The 20,821-nt window shown below is 39.5% G+C and overlaps 1 protein-coding gene across 3 annotated transcripts in view; it reads left to right on the top strand.

The window, feature by feature from the left end:
* SPHKAP (SPHK1 interactor, AKAP domain containing) overlaps positions 1-20,821 on the top strand; it is a 191,889-nt gene that overhangs the window by 50,526 nt on the left and 120,542 nt on the right. For all 3 annotated transcript variants that reach the window (XM_027515334.1, XM_027515326.1, XM_027515318.1), the window contains exon 2: positions 5,181-5,286. In XM_027515334.1, the coding sequence (XP_027371135.1) occupies positions 5,181-5,286 (106 nt within the window). The remainder of the gene's footprint in view (positions 1-5,180; positions 5,287-20,821) is intronic.

The raw sequence follows: 20,821 nt of genomic DNA, 5'->3' as shown, positions 1-20,821 counted from the left end.
TATCTTGACAGCAGTTCTTTTAATGCCAGTTTGTGCTCATTTTTGATAAATGCATGAGTTTCATGTTCTTGCCATTGCTGTCTCATCCTGTAGCAGCAAATGTTCTGCTTCTAGAGAGAAAACATTTTTGCAAATACTCTGAAAATTCCATCTCCTTCCCAAAGGCATGCGAATAGATTGAGCTGAGTTGTAGTCACCTACTGGAAACTTACATTCATGTCACGTGGTTTAAAAGATGTGCCTCTCTAGATATATTTTAGATATAGGCATCATTATATTGATTCATAATGTGTTTCGGGAGACCAGAAGATGCGTGGAGGACACATTTTTAATTTTGTTAATGCTATACATGGTTGCTGCTGCTGCTAAGTCACTTCAGTCGTGTCTGACTCTGTGTGACCCCATAAACGTCAGCCCACCAGGCTCTCCTGCCCCTGGGATTCTCCAGGCAAGAACACTGGAGTGGGTTGCCATTTCCTTCTCCAATGCATGAAAGTGAAAAGTGAAAGTGAAGTCGCTCAGTCATGTCCGACTCTTAGCAACCCCATGGACTGCAGCCTACCAGGCTCCTCCATCCATGGGATTTTCCAGGCAAGAGTACTGGAGTGGGATGCCATTGTCCTTAAACAAATGGAGCAAGACCTGCAGGCAAGCAACACTTTCAAATCCCCTTCTTCACCTTCACTTCTGACTAGGATCTCAATCTCACAATCATCTTAAAGGCAGAAAGATTTTCATACCAGGATATATGTGGGTCAGTCAGTTCAGTTAAGTTGCTCAGTCGTGTCCGACTCTTTGTGACCCGATGGACTGCAGCACGCCAGGCCTCCCTGTCCATCACCAACTCCCAGAGCTTGCTCAACTTATGTTCATTGAGTCGGTGATGCCATCCAACCATCTCATCCTCTGTTGTCCCCTTCTCCTCCTGCCTTCAATCTTTCCCAATATCAGGGTCTCTTCCAGTGAGTCAGCTCTTCACATTAGGTGGCCAAAGTACTGGAGTTCCAACTTCAACATCAGTCCTTCCAATGAATATTCAGGACTTATTTCCTTTAGGATTGACTGGTTGGATCTCCTTGCAGTCAAACAGACTCTCAAGAGTCTTCCCCAACACCACAGTTCAAAAGCATCAATTTGGCACTCGGCTTTCTTTGTAGTCCAGCTCCCACATCCGTACGTGACTACTGGAGAAAACATAGCTTTGACTAGACGGACCTTTGTTGGCAGAGTAATGTCGCTGCTTTTTAACATGCTGTCTAGGGTGGTCATAGCTTTTCTTCCAAGGAGCAGAAATGTCCAGTTCTAACTGTTGGTCCACTTAGAGGTCCATACCATTTCTGTCCTTTATTGTGCCCATTTTTGTATGAAATGTTCTCTTGGTATCTCTAATTTTCTTGAAGAGATCTCTAGTCTTTCCCATTCTATTGTTTCCTTCTTTCTTTGCATTGATTACTGAGGAAGGCTTTCTTATCTCTCCTTGCTATTCTTTGGAACTCTGCATTCAAATGGATCTATCTTTACTTTTCTCCTTTGCCTTTGGTTTTTCTTCTTTTCTCGTTATTTGTAAGGCCTCCTCAGACAACCATTTTGCCTTTTTAGATTTCTTTTTCTTGGGGATGGTCTTTATCACTGCCTCCTGTACAGTGTCACGAACCTCTGTCCAAAGTTATTCAGGCACTCTGTCTATCAGATCTAATCATTTGAATCTATTTGTCACTTCCACTGTTTAATTGTGGAAAACAGTGGAAACTGAGAGACTTTATTCTGGGGGGCTCCAAAATCACTGCAGCTGGTGACTGCAGCCATGAAATTAAAAGATGCTTCCTCCTTGGAAGAAAAGCTATGACCAACCTAGAGAGCATATTAAAAAGCAGAGACATTACTTTGCCAACAAAGGTCTGTCTAGTCAAAGCTCTGGTTTTTCCAGTAGTGAGAGGATATGAGAGTTGGACTATAAAGAAAGCTGAGTGCCAAAGAATTGATGCTTGTGAACTGTGGTATTGGAGAAGACTCTTGAGAGTCCCTTGGACTGCAAGGAGATCCAACCAGTCAATCCTAAAGGAAATCAGTCAATATTCATTGGAAGGACTGATGTTGAAGCTGGAACTCCAATACTTTGGCCACCTGATTCGAAGAACTGACTCATTGGAAAAGACACTGATGTTGGGCAAGATTGAAGGCGGGAGGAGAAGGGGACGACAGAGGATGAGATGGTTGGATGGCATCACCAACTCGATGGACATGAGTTTGAGCAAGCTCTGGGAGTTGGTGATGGACAGGGAGGCCTGATGTGCTGCAGTCCATGGGGTCACAAAGTGTTGGACACCACTGAGCAGAATTGACCTGAACCGCATAATTGTAAGGAATTTAATTTAGGTCATATGTGAATGGGGTCTAGTGGTTTTCACTACTTTCTTCAATTTAAGTCTGAATTTTGCAATAAGGAGTTCATGATCTGAGCCACAGTCAGCTCCCAGTCTTGTTTTTGCTGACTGTATAGAGCTTCTCCATCTATGGCTGCAAAGAATGTAATCAATCTGATTTCGGTATTGACCATCTGGTGATCTGGTGACTTGGTATCTCTTCTTTCTCCTAGACTAACTCAGCAGTTAAACTTTTGTGTGTATAATAATCACTATGGTACTGTGGCTACTCTCCCTGATGTCTCTGACAGTAAGGAATCTGCCTGCAGTGGGGGTGACCCGGGTTCGATCCCTGGGTCAGGAAGATCCCCTGGAGAAGAGAATGGCTATCCACTCCAGTATTCTTGCCTGGAGAATTCCATGGACAGAGGAGCCTGGCAGGCTACAGTTCCTGGGGTCCCAAGGAGTCAGACACGGCTGAGCAATGTGGCTACTTGCAGCCATGTACAATGTGCTTTATGGGAAAACAAGGAGCTTCCATGGCTGATCTTTTACTCTAACCTAGGTTCCCTGATTTTGGACCTACCCAACATTCCCTAAGTTAGATATGATCCACCTTTAGAGAGATACCAATTGCTGAAGCTCTGTTTCTATTGTGTTTTGTATCAGGTTTGTGTCCACCTCATTTCTCAGCCTTCCTCCTTCCTACTCTCAGGACTGCTAACCCTGCAATGAGACATGGGGAATGTCCCAACACTGGACTTAAATCCTTTGGTGGCCTAGATGGAAGTGATCCTTCAGGTCACTAGAGATGCCTAATGGACATAGCAGAAGCAGGGCAGGCAGCTATGTAAACTCTTCGGCCTGTCTCTCTGAACTGCACACAGAGCTTTGACTGGCTCCCACTAAGAATAATAACTCAATTTCTTTTGAGTCATGGGCCAAGTTGTTACAGACCGTAGTTACCTTGGTCAGTGATCCTATCTTCCATATGTAAATGATTTAGAATCTCACAATGATAACCTATTTGGTATAAAAGTCAAACTCTCCTGTGGCCGAGAAAGCATTCAGAAGGCCTGGAGCTGAGTTTGAGGGAGAATCACTTACTGACAGTGAGTAGGGTACAGGCCCTACATTGCAAGAAGCCTGTAAAAACAGGGCTGAAAACTCAGACTCTCGGTAATACTTTGAAAGTGAGGTCCAGAGCTAGCAGGGACCACACACTTGACTCCAAGCATTTCATTTATAAACGAAAAAGAGACAGACCCTGAAAAGCTAGGCAGTGTCTTGGCTCAGGCGTTAGAACCAGGATCTAGAGTCAGTTACCTTCTTCCTCTGTTTCCTGATCCCTCCCCCTCCTTCTTCCCTTTTCTTTCCTTCCTCTATCCCTTCCGTCCTTTCTTCCTTTCATCCTTCCTTTCCCAATCTTTCCCTAGTTCATCAAAAATAATATGGATGCTGTCTTTTCATTCTATTCCTCAAGGTGGCAGTTACTCAGAAAACACTACATAATGTTTAAAACAAAACAGACTTTACTTGAATTATTCTATAAAATTTTTACCCAAATTTTTGATCTGTTACAGAGCACCATCTGTGGTCATGTGAAAAAAGAATGTTATTCATAGTAGTTAATAACAGGAATACAAATGGACTACATGCATGCAATATTTGACTTATGGCTAATTGCAATGCAGTGAAAATTGACTAATTCAGAACCTCAGGCATGAGGCTTATAGGTTATTTAGAAACACAATGTTTATTTAACAGATCTTCTGTTTGGTGCTTCTTAATCTGAAGGAAAAAATTCTATATGTTGGGTTGATACTTACATAAAGAGTCATTAGACAATATTTCAAAAAATGTGTTTTAATGAATTGTACATGTTCTATGTAGTCAACAACCACAAAAATAAAATATGTAGACTTGAGATATCAGTATACTTTCTTAAAATCTAGCTTTGCATATTTTCAGAAGAAAATTATTCAGCCTAATTTAAATATACAAGAAGCCCTCTGAATCTTAATATTTCTCAGCTCAGCTCAGTAAGTCACTCAGTCGTGCCTGACCCTTTGCAATCCCATGGCCTATACAGTCCATGGAATTCTCCAGGTCAGAATACTGGAGTGGGTAGCTGTTCCCTTCAATATTCTAAAACTATTTTCTAAAAATAATTTTGATTCTTATCATGTCTTGAGGCTGTAAGCAATTTCAGATCTTTTAAAATATGTATACACCCCTGTATATAGTCAAGCCCACCAAGACTTGACAGGAACAGGGGAGGAGGATTTAAGTCTAGAATTTTGGAGACAAGAAAGTTAAGATACTGTCTCCAGTCACAGGGATGATAAAGAGATGACCTGTGTTTTCTAAAGCTCATGTTCTTTTCATGGTACCACACTGCTTCCCAATTAAAATTGTTTTCCTCTCATTTGAAAAAATAATATGAGTATTTTTTATGTATTCATTTTGGCTGAGTAGAAATAATGTGACAATGGAAAGAATATTACTTGGGTTTTAAAACTGCCTGCTTAAGAAAATGTGTCAGCTCTGCTAGAACTCATGCAGAGGTGTCCATCCACAGTCCGTGGAGGGCGATGGGTCACAATTTTATATTCAGAATGGACTAGGTCATCGCGGTTCCGCCAAATACAAAAATGAAACCAGCAAGGAAACAAATATCAATGTCAGCAGAAGGTTTGCAGTGTCCAGCTCAATCTGAAAAGATGATTTTGCATAAAGCGCATTGTGCTTCTTTCTTTCTGAATATGCAGATGACTCACTGAATGTGTTCTCTTTTGTGTTTTGGGGAACAAACAGCAGCTTGGAGTCACCCCTGATGTACCAGGTTCCGGAAACGCAGCAGGGCAGCGCCAGCGCCAGCTCGGGAAGTAGCCTGGGCGGCTCCATCACTGCGTGTAAGAAGGTAACGCTGCCTCTAACACCGCTCTCTCTGAACTGATTGAGCTGATTGAACACTGGTTTGAGTTTTCAAGCACTTCTTCAAAAGCAGAAAGAGCAGTAAAACCACACAGCAAAATCATGCACAGTATGCTCATGGGGATAACCCCCTGATGATATTAAACATGTAATTCATGGAAATGATCAGAAAACTCAAGCATTTCAGAAAGGTCTGATTTAAAAATTCTAAGCCTCCAGTCATACACAACACCTCCAAACTTTTCTAGTAGCTCTTCCTAAACTTAACCATGGGTAAGGGCTTCTTGGATCTCCTTACAGAAAAATTTTCATGGATTTTGAATGGACTCAAACTTATTATAGTAAGCTCCTAAGTCTATATCTAAGAAAAATACATTCATGGCTGTTTTCCTTTAGCTGTTTTCTTAAAGGGGAGGGTACGCTTGGTTATTTTAATAGGAACAGAATTGCATTTCCTAGAGTAAAGATTTTAGAACTGATAAACAAATCTTGCTTTCAGACACTTGTAGAAAGTTGCCATTTGAACAACATAAAATCATCTAATTTAACGGTCCCATTTTTCAAGCCAACCTAACCCAATTTCAGGCCCAGAAATTTAAAGCCAAATGCTCACTTACCTATTTAATGCATTTGTCATTATTTGATGTTGAATTCCAGAGGAAAGTATATTTCTTTTCTTGAAAACAAAGAAAAATCACACTGGATTATTTCATTTATTGCTAAAAAAATTTCAATTATAAAGAATGCTTATGGTTATACATTAAGACAAATTATTTTACTGATCATGTTTTATATGTATATTTAATTATGATAACATAATGTACGTTATATATGCATATATATTTCAGTCTATTGATTACTGTTCTGAGTGAATCAGCAGTATTCACTGTTCATGTGATTTTGTATAGTTTTCAAGTACCAAAGAAAACAAATACCTTCAATAAAGAACATACATTGATTATAAAAAAAAGTAGCATTAAACATAATCTTAAAAAAGTATTTGCATGCATATATTCATAACTAAATATAAAAATAAATGTGCCTGATTAATTAAGGCACACGTGTTATATAATCCTATCTTACTATCACGTGTTACATAATCCTATTTTCTCTCCTCTTATAAAATTCTTGTAGAGGATTCAAAGCTATAGATTCCAGATTTTAATGCAGAAAACTGAGGCCCTGTAACACAAACTGGTTTTGAGTTGCTTATGAAAGAACTAAAGCTGCAGGTTTCAGGCCCTAAATATGGTCTGTTCAGCTCTGTAACTCTAAATTATAAAGTCACCACCAGATGCTATATCTTTCATAAGGCTAAATTATTTTTAATTTATTCTAACTTTTGAATAACTCTATTTCTATTGATTAGAATTCCAGTGGCATTTAAAAGAAGGATTGAAGCCAGACTGCCTGAATTTGACACCCAGTTCTAGGATTACTAGTTGTGTGATTTTGAGCAAATTACCTCTTCATGCCTCAATTTGCTTATCTGAAAAAAGATATTATTACCCATTTCACAGGGTTGAGATGCAGATTCTTCAATGAGTGTATCAATAGGAAATGCTTAGAACAGTGCCTGGGATACTATATATATATTCAAAAATAAAGATTACCTATAACTAATATTAGTCTAACGAATGGTTTTATCAACTGGTAAACAGTGCCAGAAAAATTCAATATTAGCATTACCATGCTAAGATAGTTAGTACTTTATGATCTGTTATTTCAATTATGCTTATTTCCCTAGAAAATAGTCATATTCATTTTTTTTTTAAATCATGTCTAGAAGCTAATGAACTAATAATAAAACCATTTGGGACTGAATAGCTTCTAGAAAAAGTAAAACAAATTCAATGATCTATTCTAAATGATCTATTATATATGCATATATATATATGATTTTAAGTTTTTGAATATAATTCTACTCATTCCACAATTATTTCTAGAACAACTGTTATTAGGCTGAACCATATAAAATTCGCTTTTTATTGATCATTTATCAAAAATGACCAAATATGGGTAATTTCATACAATCCAACCTAAATACATTTAAAATTTTGTTAGCTCCTAAGGAAAGATAGGGGCTTCCCTGGTGGCTCAAATGGTAAAGAATCTGCCTGCAATGCAGGAGACCTGTGTTCAGTCCCTGGGTTGAGAAGATCCCCTGGAGAAGGGAATGGCAACCCACGCCAGTATTCTTTCCTGGAGAATTCCATGGACAGAGGATGCTGGCGGGCTACAGTCCTTGGGGTCACAAAGAGTGGGACAGGACTGAGTGACTAACACACACACACACACACACACACATGCACACATGCACAGAAAGATACAAGGATAGATCACAAATGGCCCCCACTCTAAAAGAATTTACAATATGGTTTGGGAGATTGTACTGGTTTCTGATGTGAAAAATCAAGCAACAAATAATAAGTTAAATAATATAACTGCAGTGACATATCAAGATAGTATAAATTAGGTGACAGATGAACATTATGGGTATTTATAGCTGAGAACACAGAGAGACACTGGATTTGTAATAGACAACAACCTTCAAAAAGAGAAGTGGATGTTAATTCAGACTTTGAAGTGTGAATAAGATTTGAATAAGTGAAGAGATTATTCAACTAAATTTAAGAAGGTGGAGCCAAATTAATGTAGGAGAAGCCAATACTTTTGTGTATGGCAATATTTTTCTAATATTCATGGTACATTCCTTTCATTCTTAAGCTTATGTAAACATTGCATTTTAAGCCAATTTAGTAGCCTTATATGCCGTAGGTTATACACCATGTGGACTCTGATTGTTTTTCTCGCCTTCCAAAACGTAGCTCACCAATATTTCTTCTTCTTTGTGTCAAGACCATGGCCCCACAATAAAAGGCATGAATATTGAAACTTAATTCCTTTATTTTATTTTTATATGTAACTACAGTTGATTTAAGTGATCATGATTATGTTTTCATTGCATTAATCACAGGTCACAGGATTGGGGAAGTAAGGATCTGTATGTTCACAATTGCACATATATGTTCTGTACAATAATTACAAAAAGAGTAAGGACAGTTCTGTCTTAGAAACAGCAAGACTGTCCAGCCAAATCTCTACTCTTCACAATGAATCAGCCTTCAGTAAGAGCAACACGGATAATTGAAATCTATTGGTAATTCCCCAAACTCATTTTATATAATAGCTTCATCTTCTTCTCCATCAAACCTTCTTATCAGAACTGACATATTGTTAAATTAACCAGTAGAAGAAATAAAACAAGGGTCCAAAAGATAATGCATTGGTTGAATAATCAGCCTCTGAAAAATTGCAAATTGACCAAATGCATTTCATATGCTGTATGCTTGATAGTGAATCTCTGAGGTTTTTGGAATCCTATCCAGGTTCAGTTGCTTTAGTTTCTTGTTGTTAAGGAAATATGTCACTGAATGCCATAGCTGTGAAAAGGCCATACCATTAGGAAAAAGAATTTAGTTGTCTTATTTGAAGGACCACTTCTTATTTAACTCCGTAATATATGTGTTTATTTGAGAGGGACTGTCTTTCCCCAGAGCTAAGATTACCATATCGTTCAATCACAGCTAATATATACTGTCCTGGCATTTTGTTGATAGAATCCCCTTTTGCTCTCAAAAATTCCCTGGTATGCACAGTGTCATATGATTATCCCAGCTCTAGCTTCAGAATTATTCTTTCTCTTCTTTCTCCCCTTCCTCTAAGTGCTATGAAAGTTATCAGATAAACTCACACTGCGGTGTTAGTAACTACACATCTTAATGTTGTTGTAACAAATAAAAATCTGTTTTTACTTAACTACTGCTACTGCTGAACTCGTATGATTATCACCTCCCTCGACTGACATTGGCAACTGAGCCTATAGAGCCTGGACACGATTTCAGAATTCTATTCTTCACAAAGCATCAATCCATCCAAGTTGCGATTTAAGCTAACTTTGATGTCACCCTAATTTAATGAGCACCAAGACCCATCTAATTCTGTTTCACTGACTATGCTAAAGCCTTTGACTGTGTGGATCACAACAGACTGTGGAAAATTCTTAAAGAGATGGGAATACTAGACCATCTTTCCTCCTTCCTGAGAAATCTGTATGCAGGTCAGGAAGCAACAGTTACAACTGAACATGGAACAACAGATTGGTTCCAAATAGGGAAAGGAGTACATTAAGGCTGTATATTGTCATCCTGCTTATTTAACTTACATGCAGAGTACATCATGCAAAATATTGGGCTGGATGAAGCAAAAGCTGGAATCAAGACCTCCGGGAGAAATTTCAACAACCTCAGATATACACATGATACCATTCTAATGGCAGAAAGTGAAGAGGAACTAGAGAGCCTCTTGGTGAAGGTGAAAAGAAGAGTGAAAAAGCTGGCCTAAAGCTCAACATTCAAAAAATGAAGATCATGGCTTCTGTTCCCATCACTTCATGGCAAATAGATGGGGAAACAATGGAAACAGTGACAGACTTTATTTTTTTTGGTCTCCAAAATCACTGCAGATGGTGACTGCAGCCATGAAATTAAAAGACGCTTGCCCCTTAGAAGAAAAGCTATCACAAACCTAAACAGTGTATTAAAAAGCAGAGACATTACTTTGCCCACAAAGGTCCATCTAGTTAAGGCTATGGTTTTTCCAGTAGTCATGTATGGATGTGAGAGTTGCACTATAAAGAAAGCTGAGCACCGAAGAATTGATGCTTTTGAACTGTGTTGTTGGAAATGATTCTTGAGAGTCCTTTGGACTGTAAGGAGATCAAGCCAATCAATCCTAAAGGAAATCAACCCTGACTATTCATTGGAAGGACTGATACTGAAGCTGAAGCTCAGTATCAGTCCTATACTTTGGCCACCTGATGTTGAAGAGCCTACTCATTAGAAAAGACCCTGAGGCAGAGAAACATTGAAGATAGGAGGAGAAGGGGACAACAGAGGATGAGATGGTTGGATGATGTCACCAATTCAATGAACATGAGTTTGAGCAAGCTCCAGGAGATGATGAAGGACAGAGAAGCCCGGCATGCTGCAATCCATTGAGTTGGAAAGAGTCAGACATGACTGAGTGACTGAACAACCACCAGACCCAGGGGAGTTTTAATGTATGCAGTGTTGTTGTTGTTCAGTTGCTAAGCATGTCCAACTCTTTGTGATCCCATGGACTGCAGCACACCAGGCTTCCCTGTCCTTCACTGTCTGCCGAAGTTTGCTCAGACTCATGTTTATTGAGTTGGTGATGGCATCCAATCATCTCATCCTCTGTTGCCCTCTTCTCCTGCCCTCAATCTTTCCTAGCATCAGGATCTTTTCCAATGAGTCAGCTCTTTCCATCCGGTGGCCAAAGTATTGCAGCTTCAATTTCAGCATCAGTTCTTCCAATGGATATTCAAGGTTGATTTCCTTTAGGATTGGTACGCAATATAATGCATTTAAATGATGAAATTCTAAATACTGCCCGGGAGAAAAAATGAGAGAAAGAAAGAAAGCTGCTGGTGAAGAGGGGACACTGGAGCCCTCCATGGTGTCTTTTAAAATTGTTTCTCACCTGGACATTCCCTGATGTTTCCTTCCCTTTTGGATAATTCCTCCTTACAAGACAAACACAACCACCTTTGTTAAACTGAATCATATGGATTTCCCTTTAAATAAGCTAAATTATAAATGTTATCCTTTTTTGTCTATTAAACACTAAATGAAATGTCCTTAATATTCTCTTTATAATAAATCAAAATCTTTTATCTAAAGGGAGGCAGTATGGGGAGGGAGGTGGGAGGGGGGTTCAGGATGGGGAACACGTGCACACCCGTGGCAGATTCATGTTGATGTATGGCAAAACCAATACAATATTGTAAAGTATTAGCCTCCAATTAGAATAAATAAATTTATATTCTAAAAAATCACTAGCCAAAAAAAAAAAAAAAAGGCGGGGGAGACAGTAAAGTGCTGTGTAGCAAAGCTGAACTTGGAATCCAAAGTCCTGAGTCAAATTTCAGGTTTCTCGTTTTACTGTGTGATCTTAGACCAGTGATGTAACATATCTGACTCAGATGTCTTAAGGGTTGGGAAGCCTTCATAACAACCCTTAAGACATCTGAGTCAGAGAAGTTACATCACGAGTCTAAGAGCTTGGACTTCCCTTGTAGCTCAGCTAGTAAAGAATCCACCTGCAATGCAGGAGACCTGAGTTCTATGCCTGGGTTGGGAAGATCCCCTGGAGAAGGGAAAGGCTGCCCACTCCAGTATTCTGGCCTGGAGAATTCCATGGACTGTGTAGCCCATGGTGTTGCAAAGAGTTGGACAGGGCGGAGCGACATCCATTTCCACTTCACTCTGACTGGTTGCTCAGTGGTAAAGATTCCGCCTGCCAGTGCAGGAAACAAGGGCCTGACTCTTGGGTTGAATAGATCCCCTGGAGGTAGGAAATGGCAACTCACTCCAGTATTCTTGCCTGGGAAATCCCATGGACAGAGGATCCTGACAGGCTACATACAGTTCATGGGGTTTGCAAAGAGGTGGACACGACTTAGTGACTGACAACAACAACATGACATTTATATGCCAAAAGCTTTGTGTAAGTCTTTAGTACATAATTCATGCTTAACAAAAATTAATTTTTTAACCAAAAAATAAATAATCTTTTGTTGTTGTTTAGTTGCTAAGTCATATCTGACTCTTTTTGGACCCCATGGACTGTAGCCCACCAGGCTTCACTTTCCATGGGATTTCCCAAGCAAAAATACTGGTGCGTGTTGCCATTTCTTTGGGGGATATTCCTTACCCAGGGATCGAACTCACATCTCCTGCATTAGTAGGTGGATTCTTTACCATTGAGCCACCAAAGAAGCCCACAGGGTAAAATTTATTTAAGTAGAATTGACAAACTAATCTGGATGTACCACACAATGTGCTTTCACTGTGTTGATATCTGTTGGACTCTTCTCTAGTTTGAAAACATTATGAAAGTGAATTGAAAGTGCTAGTCACTCAGTCATGTCTGACTCTTTATGACCCCATGGACTGTAGCCCACCAGGCTCCTTTGTCCATGGAATTCTCCAGGCAAGAATACTAGAGTGGGTAGCCATCACTTTCTCCAGTGGATCTTCCTGTTCCAGACATCAAACTGGAGTCTCCTGCATTGCAGGCAGATTCTTTACCATCTGAGCCATCAAGGAAGCCCCTTGAAAGCACTATAGTCGATGTATGTCCACAAGAGCAGGGCATTTTTGATTCATCATCAAAAGTCTGCTTTACATCACAGACTGAAGATTTGTTACTCAGGATATAGTAGAACCAACTGTATGAAAAGAATTTTGGAGAAAAATCAACACCTCAAATATCCTTCTCTTTTTAAGTCATGTTAATTAAATCCACCCTAGAGTTGGACTTAACAAAGGCATCAGACTGAAAACAAGTCAGGTTCCCAGAGGCAAGATTTGATCTTAACATGACATCTGATCGTCTCTTTGAAGCTTCAAAAGCATGCTTTGGCTTGACTGACCTCTTTTAAACTGACTGAAATTTGCTGTCAACAGTGGCACAGATACAACTGAATAAAAACAGAATGGAGGCCTCTTGACATTTTACCTGCTCTGATATTGCCCTGCTCTGTAAGATACATTTCATCTCAGCCCATATCTTTTTGATGACATGTAATTAAGAAAAGCAATTTAATTAATATGTTCATGCACGAGCATACAAATTGAAAGACTTTTTCAGAATCCTATCCTTTTCTCTAAAGATGTTTTTATTAATCAGAATTGCATTGCTCTTGGCCAAAAGCCCCAGTAGTAACTCCAGGAAGTACATGATGGAAAATAGCTATAATAGTCTGTATTTGTAGAAGCTGTTTCCTTAAAGGAAGGAAGGGCCTTTAAAATATATATAACTAAGCAAGTAAAATTTAAAACAAGGCCAGCATAATTGGGCCATAATCACCTTTCTGTTGAAGGCTTTCCCTCTGGGATGTAACCCACTCACAGATCTAGAAACACTCTTCTGATCAAGCCACCTGTTAGCGATGTTCAGGTGCACCTTCTGAAACCAGAGAATGGCCTCTTCAAGTTTTGTCAAACAGCAAGGTGTCTTATTTTATTGCCATTCTACAGGAATAATCAGAGGCATTGAAGAAACAGGGAGATTTTTAAGAAAAGAAATGGATATCTTCCTAAAAGTGGTATTTGAAGATGGTTTGTCTAGTAGTTCTAAAGGCAGTTACTTAGAGAAAAATGAGAGTGAAATCTAGGATGCCAGAAGAAGCATAGCTTATATGGATGGGAAAGCAGGGAGAAGAGAGGCAGACCCTGTCTACAGAAAGCGAGAGGAAGGAAAAGCAAGCTCTGGGACGAGACACACGAGGAAGTCAAGGTCCATAGGATTCCATGACATTGAGAGTTAAACAGAACCACGAACTCTGTTTGAGCCAGGACATCCATGAGTGGTGAGTCATTGAGGTCACTGGGAAGAGGAGCTAGGAGACAAGGTATTGGGTTCACAGGTTCAGATTTAGCCCAGTTGCATCTGAAGAGCCAGCCACAAAATTCCCTCTGGGGGTCATTTCACTGACTGCCCAAGGAAACATCTACCTGTCCTGAGCCACACTAACATCTAGAAAGCTTCAAGGTTGCTCTGAGGCCAGAACACAGATAATGAGGACTCTGGTGGGGATTCATTTCCTCTGCCATCAGCAAAAGCAAATTGAAATGATAAACATCTTCTCTTGCCTTTAAAGCAGCGTGGTCTACTTTGAACTAGAGAGGTGTACTACATGGTGAGTTCATTCTTTGACAAATGTCAGTTCAGTAATCTTAGGTGGGAAACTGTTTAAAACTATCAATTATGGCTCATTTTGCAATCTGAATGTGATTCAGCGTCTTATTCCAAAAGTCAGGACTTCCATTCAGGATTCCACACCACCTCTCCTTCCTGCCAACAACTGCTATATAGACTGTTTGAGACTCCAATACACTAGTTTTTCTGTTCTCTATAATTCATTCCTTGAGCATCCTCCCTGCTATGTGCGAAGAACTCCTAGAAGGATTTTGCAGTGCCTTTATTTCTTTTTTTTAACCAAAAAGTAGGGCTCTGAAAACTCAGAATAGCTTAGAACATTTTGTGGAATGGAAGGTGATGTTGCGCTGTTGAAACCAGGCAAGTGATCTTTTTTTTTTCCTTGAATTATTTTAATTGCCCCAAACCTTTGTATTAGCTATTCAAAATTTCTATTCAAAAATGGAAAGGGTCTATATTTTTAAAATACCTAAGATGGAATTCAGAACTCTCTTCTTTTCCCTTCAGGCATTTAAAATATCTTACCATCCACGCTCCCCATCACTAGCCTTTTGTTTTTTCTCACTTTCCCCTTAGTCCTCCATCTAAGCATCCCTTCGACTTTGTAGCCTGGAGTAAACACTCTGTTCCCCACCAGTCCTAAGAGGCTTCACTTTCCCTGTATCCTGCCGGGCTTGCCTTTCTGATAAAAGTGCTCACTTTTCAGTTCTGCTAGTGGCAGGGTGGGAAGAAAGATTGTGACTCGGATAAACTTGAACAATCCTCCTTAAGAGCCTTCTGGTTCATGAATCCCTGAGACTGAGTCTCTGCTGTGTGTGCCTGCATTTACTAGGCTTTTCTCTGTGTCTAGAGAAGGAGACCCATCTTGAAAGACCCAGATCAGGGCTCTTCCTCTCAAGGATGAAGAGCATCCAAGAAGCAGGTGTGTCCCTTAGCAAAGTGTGTGTCCCTCTGCTTACACCTTAGAAGGCAGTTGTTCCCAGCAGCAAAGAAAAGAGTCAAGATGAGAATTGCCACTTTCTTATAATTAAACCTGTCATCTCTCAGTTGTGTCTGACTCTTTGTGACCCCAGGGACTATATATAGTCTACGAGGCTCCTCCATCCATGGGATTTTCCAGGCAAGAGTACTGGAGTGGGTTGCCATTTCCTTCTCCAGGGGATCTTCCCGACCCAGGGATCAAACCCGGGTCTCCTGCATTGCAGGCAGACGCTTTACCCTCTATGCCAAAGGCCAAATACACAGACCAATACTCAAGTGTTGCATGGCCAAACGCGCTGTCCCTTTGATGAGTAGCAAATCTGCACCATGTACACTTTGCACAAAAATCATCCAAAGTCAGTGGCAGGCCTGGATGTACATTATGGGATTCCCTGGTGGCTCAGATGGTAAAGAAACCACCTGCAGTGAGGGAGACCTGGATTTGATCCCTGGCTTGGGAAGATCCCCTGGAGGAGGGCATGACAACATCCTCCTGTATTCTTGCCTGGAGAATCCCCAGGGACAGAGGAGCCTGGTGGGCTACTGTCCATGGGGTTGCAAAGAGTCAGACATGATTGGAGCTATTTAGCATGCAGCTCACAGAGATGTACATTATAGATTTTCCTATATGTGTTCTTTTTTTCCTGTATTTTGCTTCTCCTAACATGAAAAATCCTATTTCCATAACAGGTCATATCAACATGACAGCATTACATGGCACCTAAATAGAAACTAAACAGAAATTAATCAGCTATCTTCCATTTATGTCTAATTTGATGCTATTTAAATCAGACCATTCATAAGTTATGCTATAATTGCCTTTACTGAGTATATCTGTTTCTGTAACTCTTGCATTTTATGCTTGAGACAAACTTGGTAATCATTTTCATGTGGAAAAAGCTCTGATCAGCTTTCAGAGCATTCTTCAGCCAGCTGACATCTGTGTGGTGTGGAGAAGTAAACAGCGTGGCTTGATACTTCTAAATTGTCCTCTGTGCTCCTACACCATTCTTGTGATTGCATTGAAATACAATGTAACTTCCAGGATACAAGTAATTGTGTGGTGCAGAAAAACAGAAAGCTACTTAAAACTGCCTACCTAGTTCATTTCTTGACGCATTAGGATACACTCTGGGCCAAGATAATGTACAAAATCTCCAGATTACATCCATGGGAACTGTAACTTCAAAGGAGAGAGCCCTCTTGTTCATGAAACATTTCCATTTTATACTCAGAGAGATACTTGCACGTGTGACATTTGTTGGAAGTACTTGTAAATCAGTGTGTTGCTGTTATTGCTTAGTGGTTAAGCCATGTCTCACTCTTTTGCAACCCCATGGCCTGTAGCCCACCAGGCTCCTCTGTCCATAGGATTTCCCAGGCAAGAATATTGGAGTGGGTTGACATTTCCTTCTCCAGGGGATCTTTCTGACCCAGGAGTCAAACCTACGTCTCCTACGCTAGCAGGCAGATTCTTTACCACTGAACCACCAGGGAAGACTGGTATAAATCAGTATATTTCCTGTTTACCAGAGGCAAGCTTAGTTAGACTGGGTACATATTGCTAACAGCATCCCATAGACAAGGACTCTGCTGCTATAAAAGTGCAGTTTATCTGGAGGTTAGTATGTTTACAATGAAATACGAGAGTGTCACCTTCTTTCTTCTCTGGGACTATTCCCTCCCACTCTACTCCATAGTCAAGAAAGAATTGCAGATCCACTGCCAACCATTTCCTTCCCAAACTTCCAAACCAACAATACCTTTGATCTGGTGCTATCGAGGTTCTTTGCTTCTTAACAATGGAGAATTGCTAGTTCCAAGGTCTTAACAGAACTCCATTTTTTCCCAATACTTTTGCAGCAATCAGTTATAAGATTGCTACTTTGTGCTAGGTGTCAACCTTGTCGTGAAAGAATGTTTCACATCCAACATGATTATTCATACTTTGAAAACAGTTTCCCCTTTTTGTCAAAGGAAGCTAAATACACAAAAAGACAGGCAGTCAGCCAGAAGAATCATCATTAAAAACCAAATGTTATCTTAATATTTCATTCAACCTTCCGAGAAACTGAGACTAAACCACTGAGTGTTCTGTGCTGCTTCTTTCCTCCACACAATCATTTTATTTCCAGTCTGTTTCTTTGTCTTTTCTTAGAAATTCAGTGTACTTTCTAAAGCATAAGAGTTTCCCTGTGAGGTAATGGAAAAATATTATCCCAGAGTGGAAAATAAAAGATTACAGAGTTCTCAGGAAGTTCCCTAAGGCACAGATTAAATCAACATAAAATTAAGTATGTAAAGTGACACAAAATCTTCTGACTTCTAATTCAGTGTATCTGGTGGAGGTAGGTTTGTAAGCTATTATAAAAATTTAAGCAAACAATTAAGCATTACTTGAGCCAGTGACTAAATATCCAAAAATTTTAATTAAACATTTTCTAAATTAAAACTTAGAGTACTTCATGATGTTAAAGACTATCTGGCTCCCTTAGCCATGAATTTCTTTTCAGTGGAAGATAAAATGCCCTTTCTCATCCCTTCCCCAACCATTCACACTGCACCAGCCATGATGGATTCTCTGCTGCTCTTCAGCATCAACAAATGCATTTCTGCTTTGAGCCTCTGTTTTTTGCTGGTGATCTCTGCTGAGATGCTCTTCCTTCAGGTGGGTGTGTGGCTGGCACTTCATTTCTTTCAGATCTCTGCTCCATGTCACCCTCACAGAAGCCAGAAAATACTTCCCCAAACTGTACCCCTTACATTTTCATTTCTTTCTCTGGCTTTATCATCACAATGGTCACAGTAGTTTTCACAGAGCATATATAAATATGGAAAATTTATTTGATTGTGGTGGGTCCTCCCTTGGCAGAATGAGAACAAAACTCTCTGCTTTCTCATGATTTTTGTTTTGCCCACCCCCCGATTGCTTAGTAAATAAGCAACATCTTCTAAAAACAGTAGGTGTTCAACAAGCAGCCATTGAATGAATGAATGAGGGAATGAAAACAACATGGATGGCTTATCCTTCTCTTGGAAATGATATCCCAAAGTTAGTATCAAATGTAGAGTCTATTTAATGCTTTATGATTGAGGAATATGGTTTGCACCAATATAGAATCTAAATTAAAATTTTTAATTTAAAAAAAAGGAGAAAAATCTTTTAAAAATAAAAGGAAAGTAAGCCATGATGAAATACCATGGTGCACCAAGTAGAATGGCTAAAACTTGAAAACAAAAACTGACAATACCAGGTAGTGACAAGGATGCAGAGCAACTTGACCTCTGATGATGGGAATGAAAATGGCAAATTCACTTTAGAAAACAGTTCATCAGTTTCTTACTGAGTTACATCACTGCCTAGTAATCTCATTCTCAAGCAGAGCAAAAACTTAAATTCAGACAAAAACCTGTATGTATATATTTATAGCAGCTGTATTCATATTTGGGCTTCCCTGGCAGCTTACCCCCAAATAGAAACTACTCAAGTATTCTTAATCTAGTAAATGGATATTTTTGAAAATATGCATACATCCAAAAAATGGAATACTGCTGGCAATAAAAGAAAATTAATACACCCAACTAAATAAATAGATAAATCTTAAACACATTACGCTCAGTGAGGGGAAAAAAAAACAGGTCACAAAAAGGCAACAAACTACATTATTCCACACATACAACATTTTAGAAAAGGCAAATTTTAGAAGTAGATATCAAATCAGACTGCCAGAGTTTGGGATTTGGGCGGCCTTTCGACTAAAAGGAGCAGACGTGAATTTTGGGGGTGATGAAGCTGAACAGTTGTTCTACATTTTGATTGAGATGGTGGTTACACAACTATGTGGTTTCTTCAAAACTCATAGAACTTTACACAAAAAGGTGCGTTCTATAGGAATGCGTTATCTCTATGAATAAAATGTTATCCACAGTAGAGATACCACTGTTTATTGCTGAGCAAATATATAATAGTATTTAGTGAGTAGCTACCTTCATTCTTCCCTAATATCATTTTCATCAGCTCTTTGGCATCTTTTTTTTTTTTTTTTTTTGGATTCACTGTGCAGCATGTGGGATCCTAGTCCCTGACCAGGGATCAAACCCTCACCTGCTACATTGGAAGGTGGAGTCTTAACCACTGGACCACCAGGGATGTCCCAACTCTTGGCATCTCACTATGCAAATCTAATTGACCTGCTCACTTTACAATCTCTTTGTGTAAGGAAAATTTAATTGAGTTTCCTAGAAAAAGGCTAGAACTGCAGTAGTGGTCTGGAGAGTCTTCTCTGAGGAATACTCAGGACTCTCCTAATGGGCTTATCTGGCTTCCTTTATCTTATTGCTCCTCTTTCTTTTTCTTTCCTTATCTCCAGCACACATCCATGGAAACTGTGTACCACATTTGAAAGAATGATTTTTCTTTAAACAGTGTTTCCAAATCTTTTCCACATTATGATACATATTTTTAAAATATTTGTTTGGAACTCCAGTAAGCAGATGGTCAAGGGTGCTTGCCCTAGAATGGCCAACCGGGCGCTGTCCAGCCTTCAGACAGCTGAGTGCATCTCAAAGTCCCAGCACTTCTCAGCTTTTCTGAGTCCACTTGTTTGGGGGTGGGAGGGAGAGTAAATCTGTTGCTGAAGATGAATGAGCTCGTTGTTCTGATGATGTTATTCAGTTGAATAACATTAGTTGTGATACCTGTCGTTGCTGTTGTTGTTGAGTCACTTAGTCGTGTTCAGCTCTCTTGCAGCCCCATGACTGTAGCCTACCAGGTTCCTCTGTCCATGGCATTTCCCAGGCAAGAAAACTGGACCGGGTTACCATTTCCTTCTCCAGGGGATCGTCTCAACCCAGGGATCAAACCTGTGTCTCCTGCATTGGCAGGCAGGTTCTTTCCCACCTAAGAAGGTTCTGAGCTGGGTTCCGGGAAGCCCCAATCATGATACATACATTAGGCAAATACAGTATTTTGTGTGTGAAATTTTCTCTTTTAAGAGCATTGATGTTGCTTTACATCATGATACTTAAAATTATCAGAAAAAAAATTTGACAGTATTTGATAGTATAGAACTAGAAATGTGACGAAACTTAAACTGCTGTCTTCTCCAATTTAATTACTTTTATTAATTTTAAAGCATTGCTCAGTAATATTTAGAGCTGTGTTCAGGTTACCAAGAATCCATCCATGTTCAGGTGCATGGATTCCATATCAATTGCAACTTGGTTTTCTGTATAAAAACGGAAAATCACTGTACAGGAAAGCAGAATGATCTTTCCTCATTGTTTAGGACACAACGAAATTTTAAGAGAAAATGTGTCATTATTATTTCAAACTTGTGAATGCATAGCATGTTTGTCCTTAGCTCTTCATCTGAAATAATTGAACCTGCAGCTAAAAATAGCAGATAAATGAATGAGCCATGGAAAGCCTGGTGAGTTTTTCTTTTTCCCTACCCCCATCAGAAAGTGACTCTCTTCAGGGAGATTATATTCATAAAGCTTTAAAATCATTACACTCTCAAACACATATTCTTGTTTCAAGCATTCTTCTTTTTTTCTAGCGATTTGTCTAAACCATTACACCAAAAGCTTTTCACAGGTCAAAATTGCTTAACATATGATGCTAAATGGTTTACTGATGCCTGCATTTTTATTCTCTTTGCTTATTTGCTTCATAATATATTTGGGAATGGGAAGGGCAGAAGGAACAAAAGGAGAAGAGAGGCAGAGAA

This window comes from Bos indicus x Bos taurus, chromosome 2, assembly GCF_003369695.1.
Source record: "Bos indicus x Bos taurus breed Angus x Brahman F1 hybrid chromosome 2, Bos_hybrid_MaternalHap_v2.0, whole genome shotgun sequence".
In the NCBI taxonomy this organism is placed as follows: domain Eukaryota; kingdom Metazoa; phylum Chordata; class Mammalia; order Artiodactyla; family Bovidae; genus Bos; species Bos indicus x Bos taurus.
This window is presented reverse-complemented; position numbering and strand designations above follow the sequence as displayed.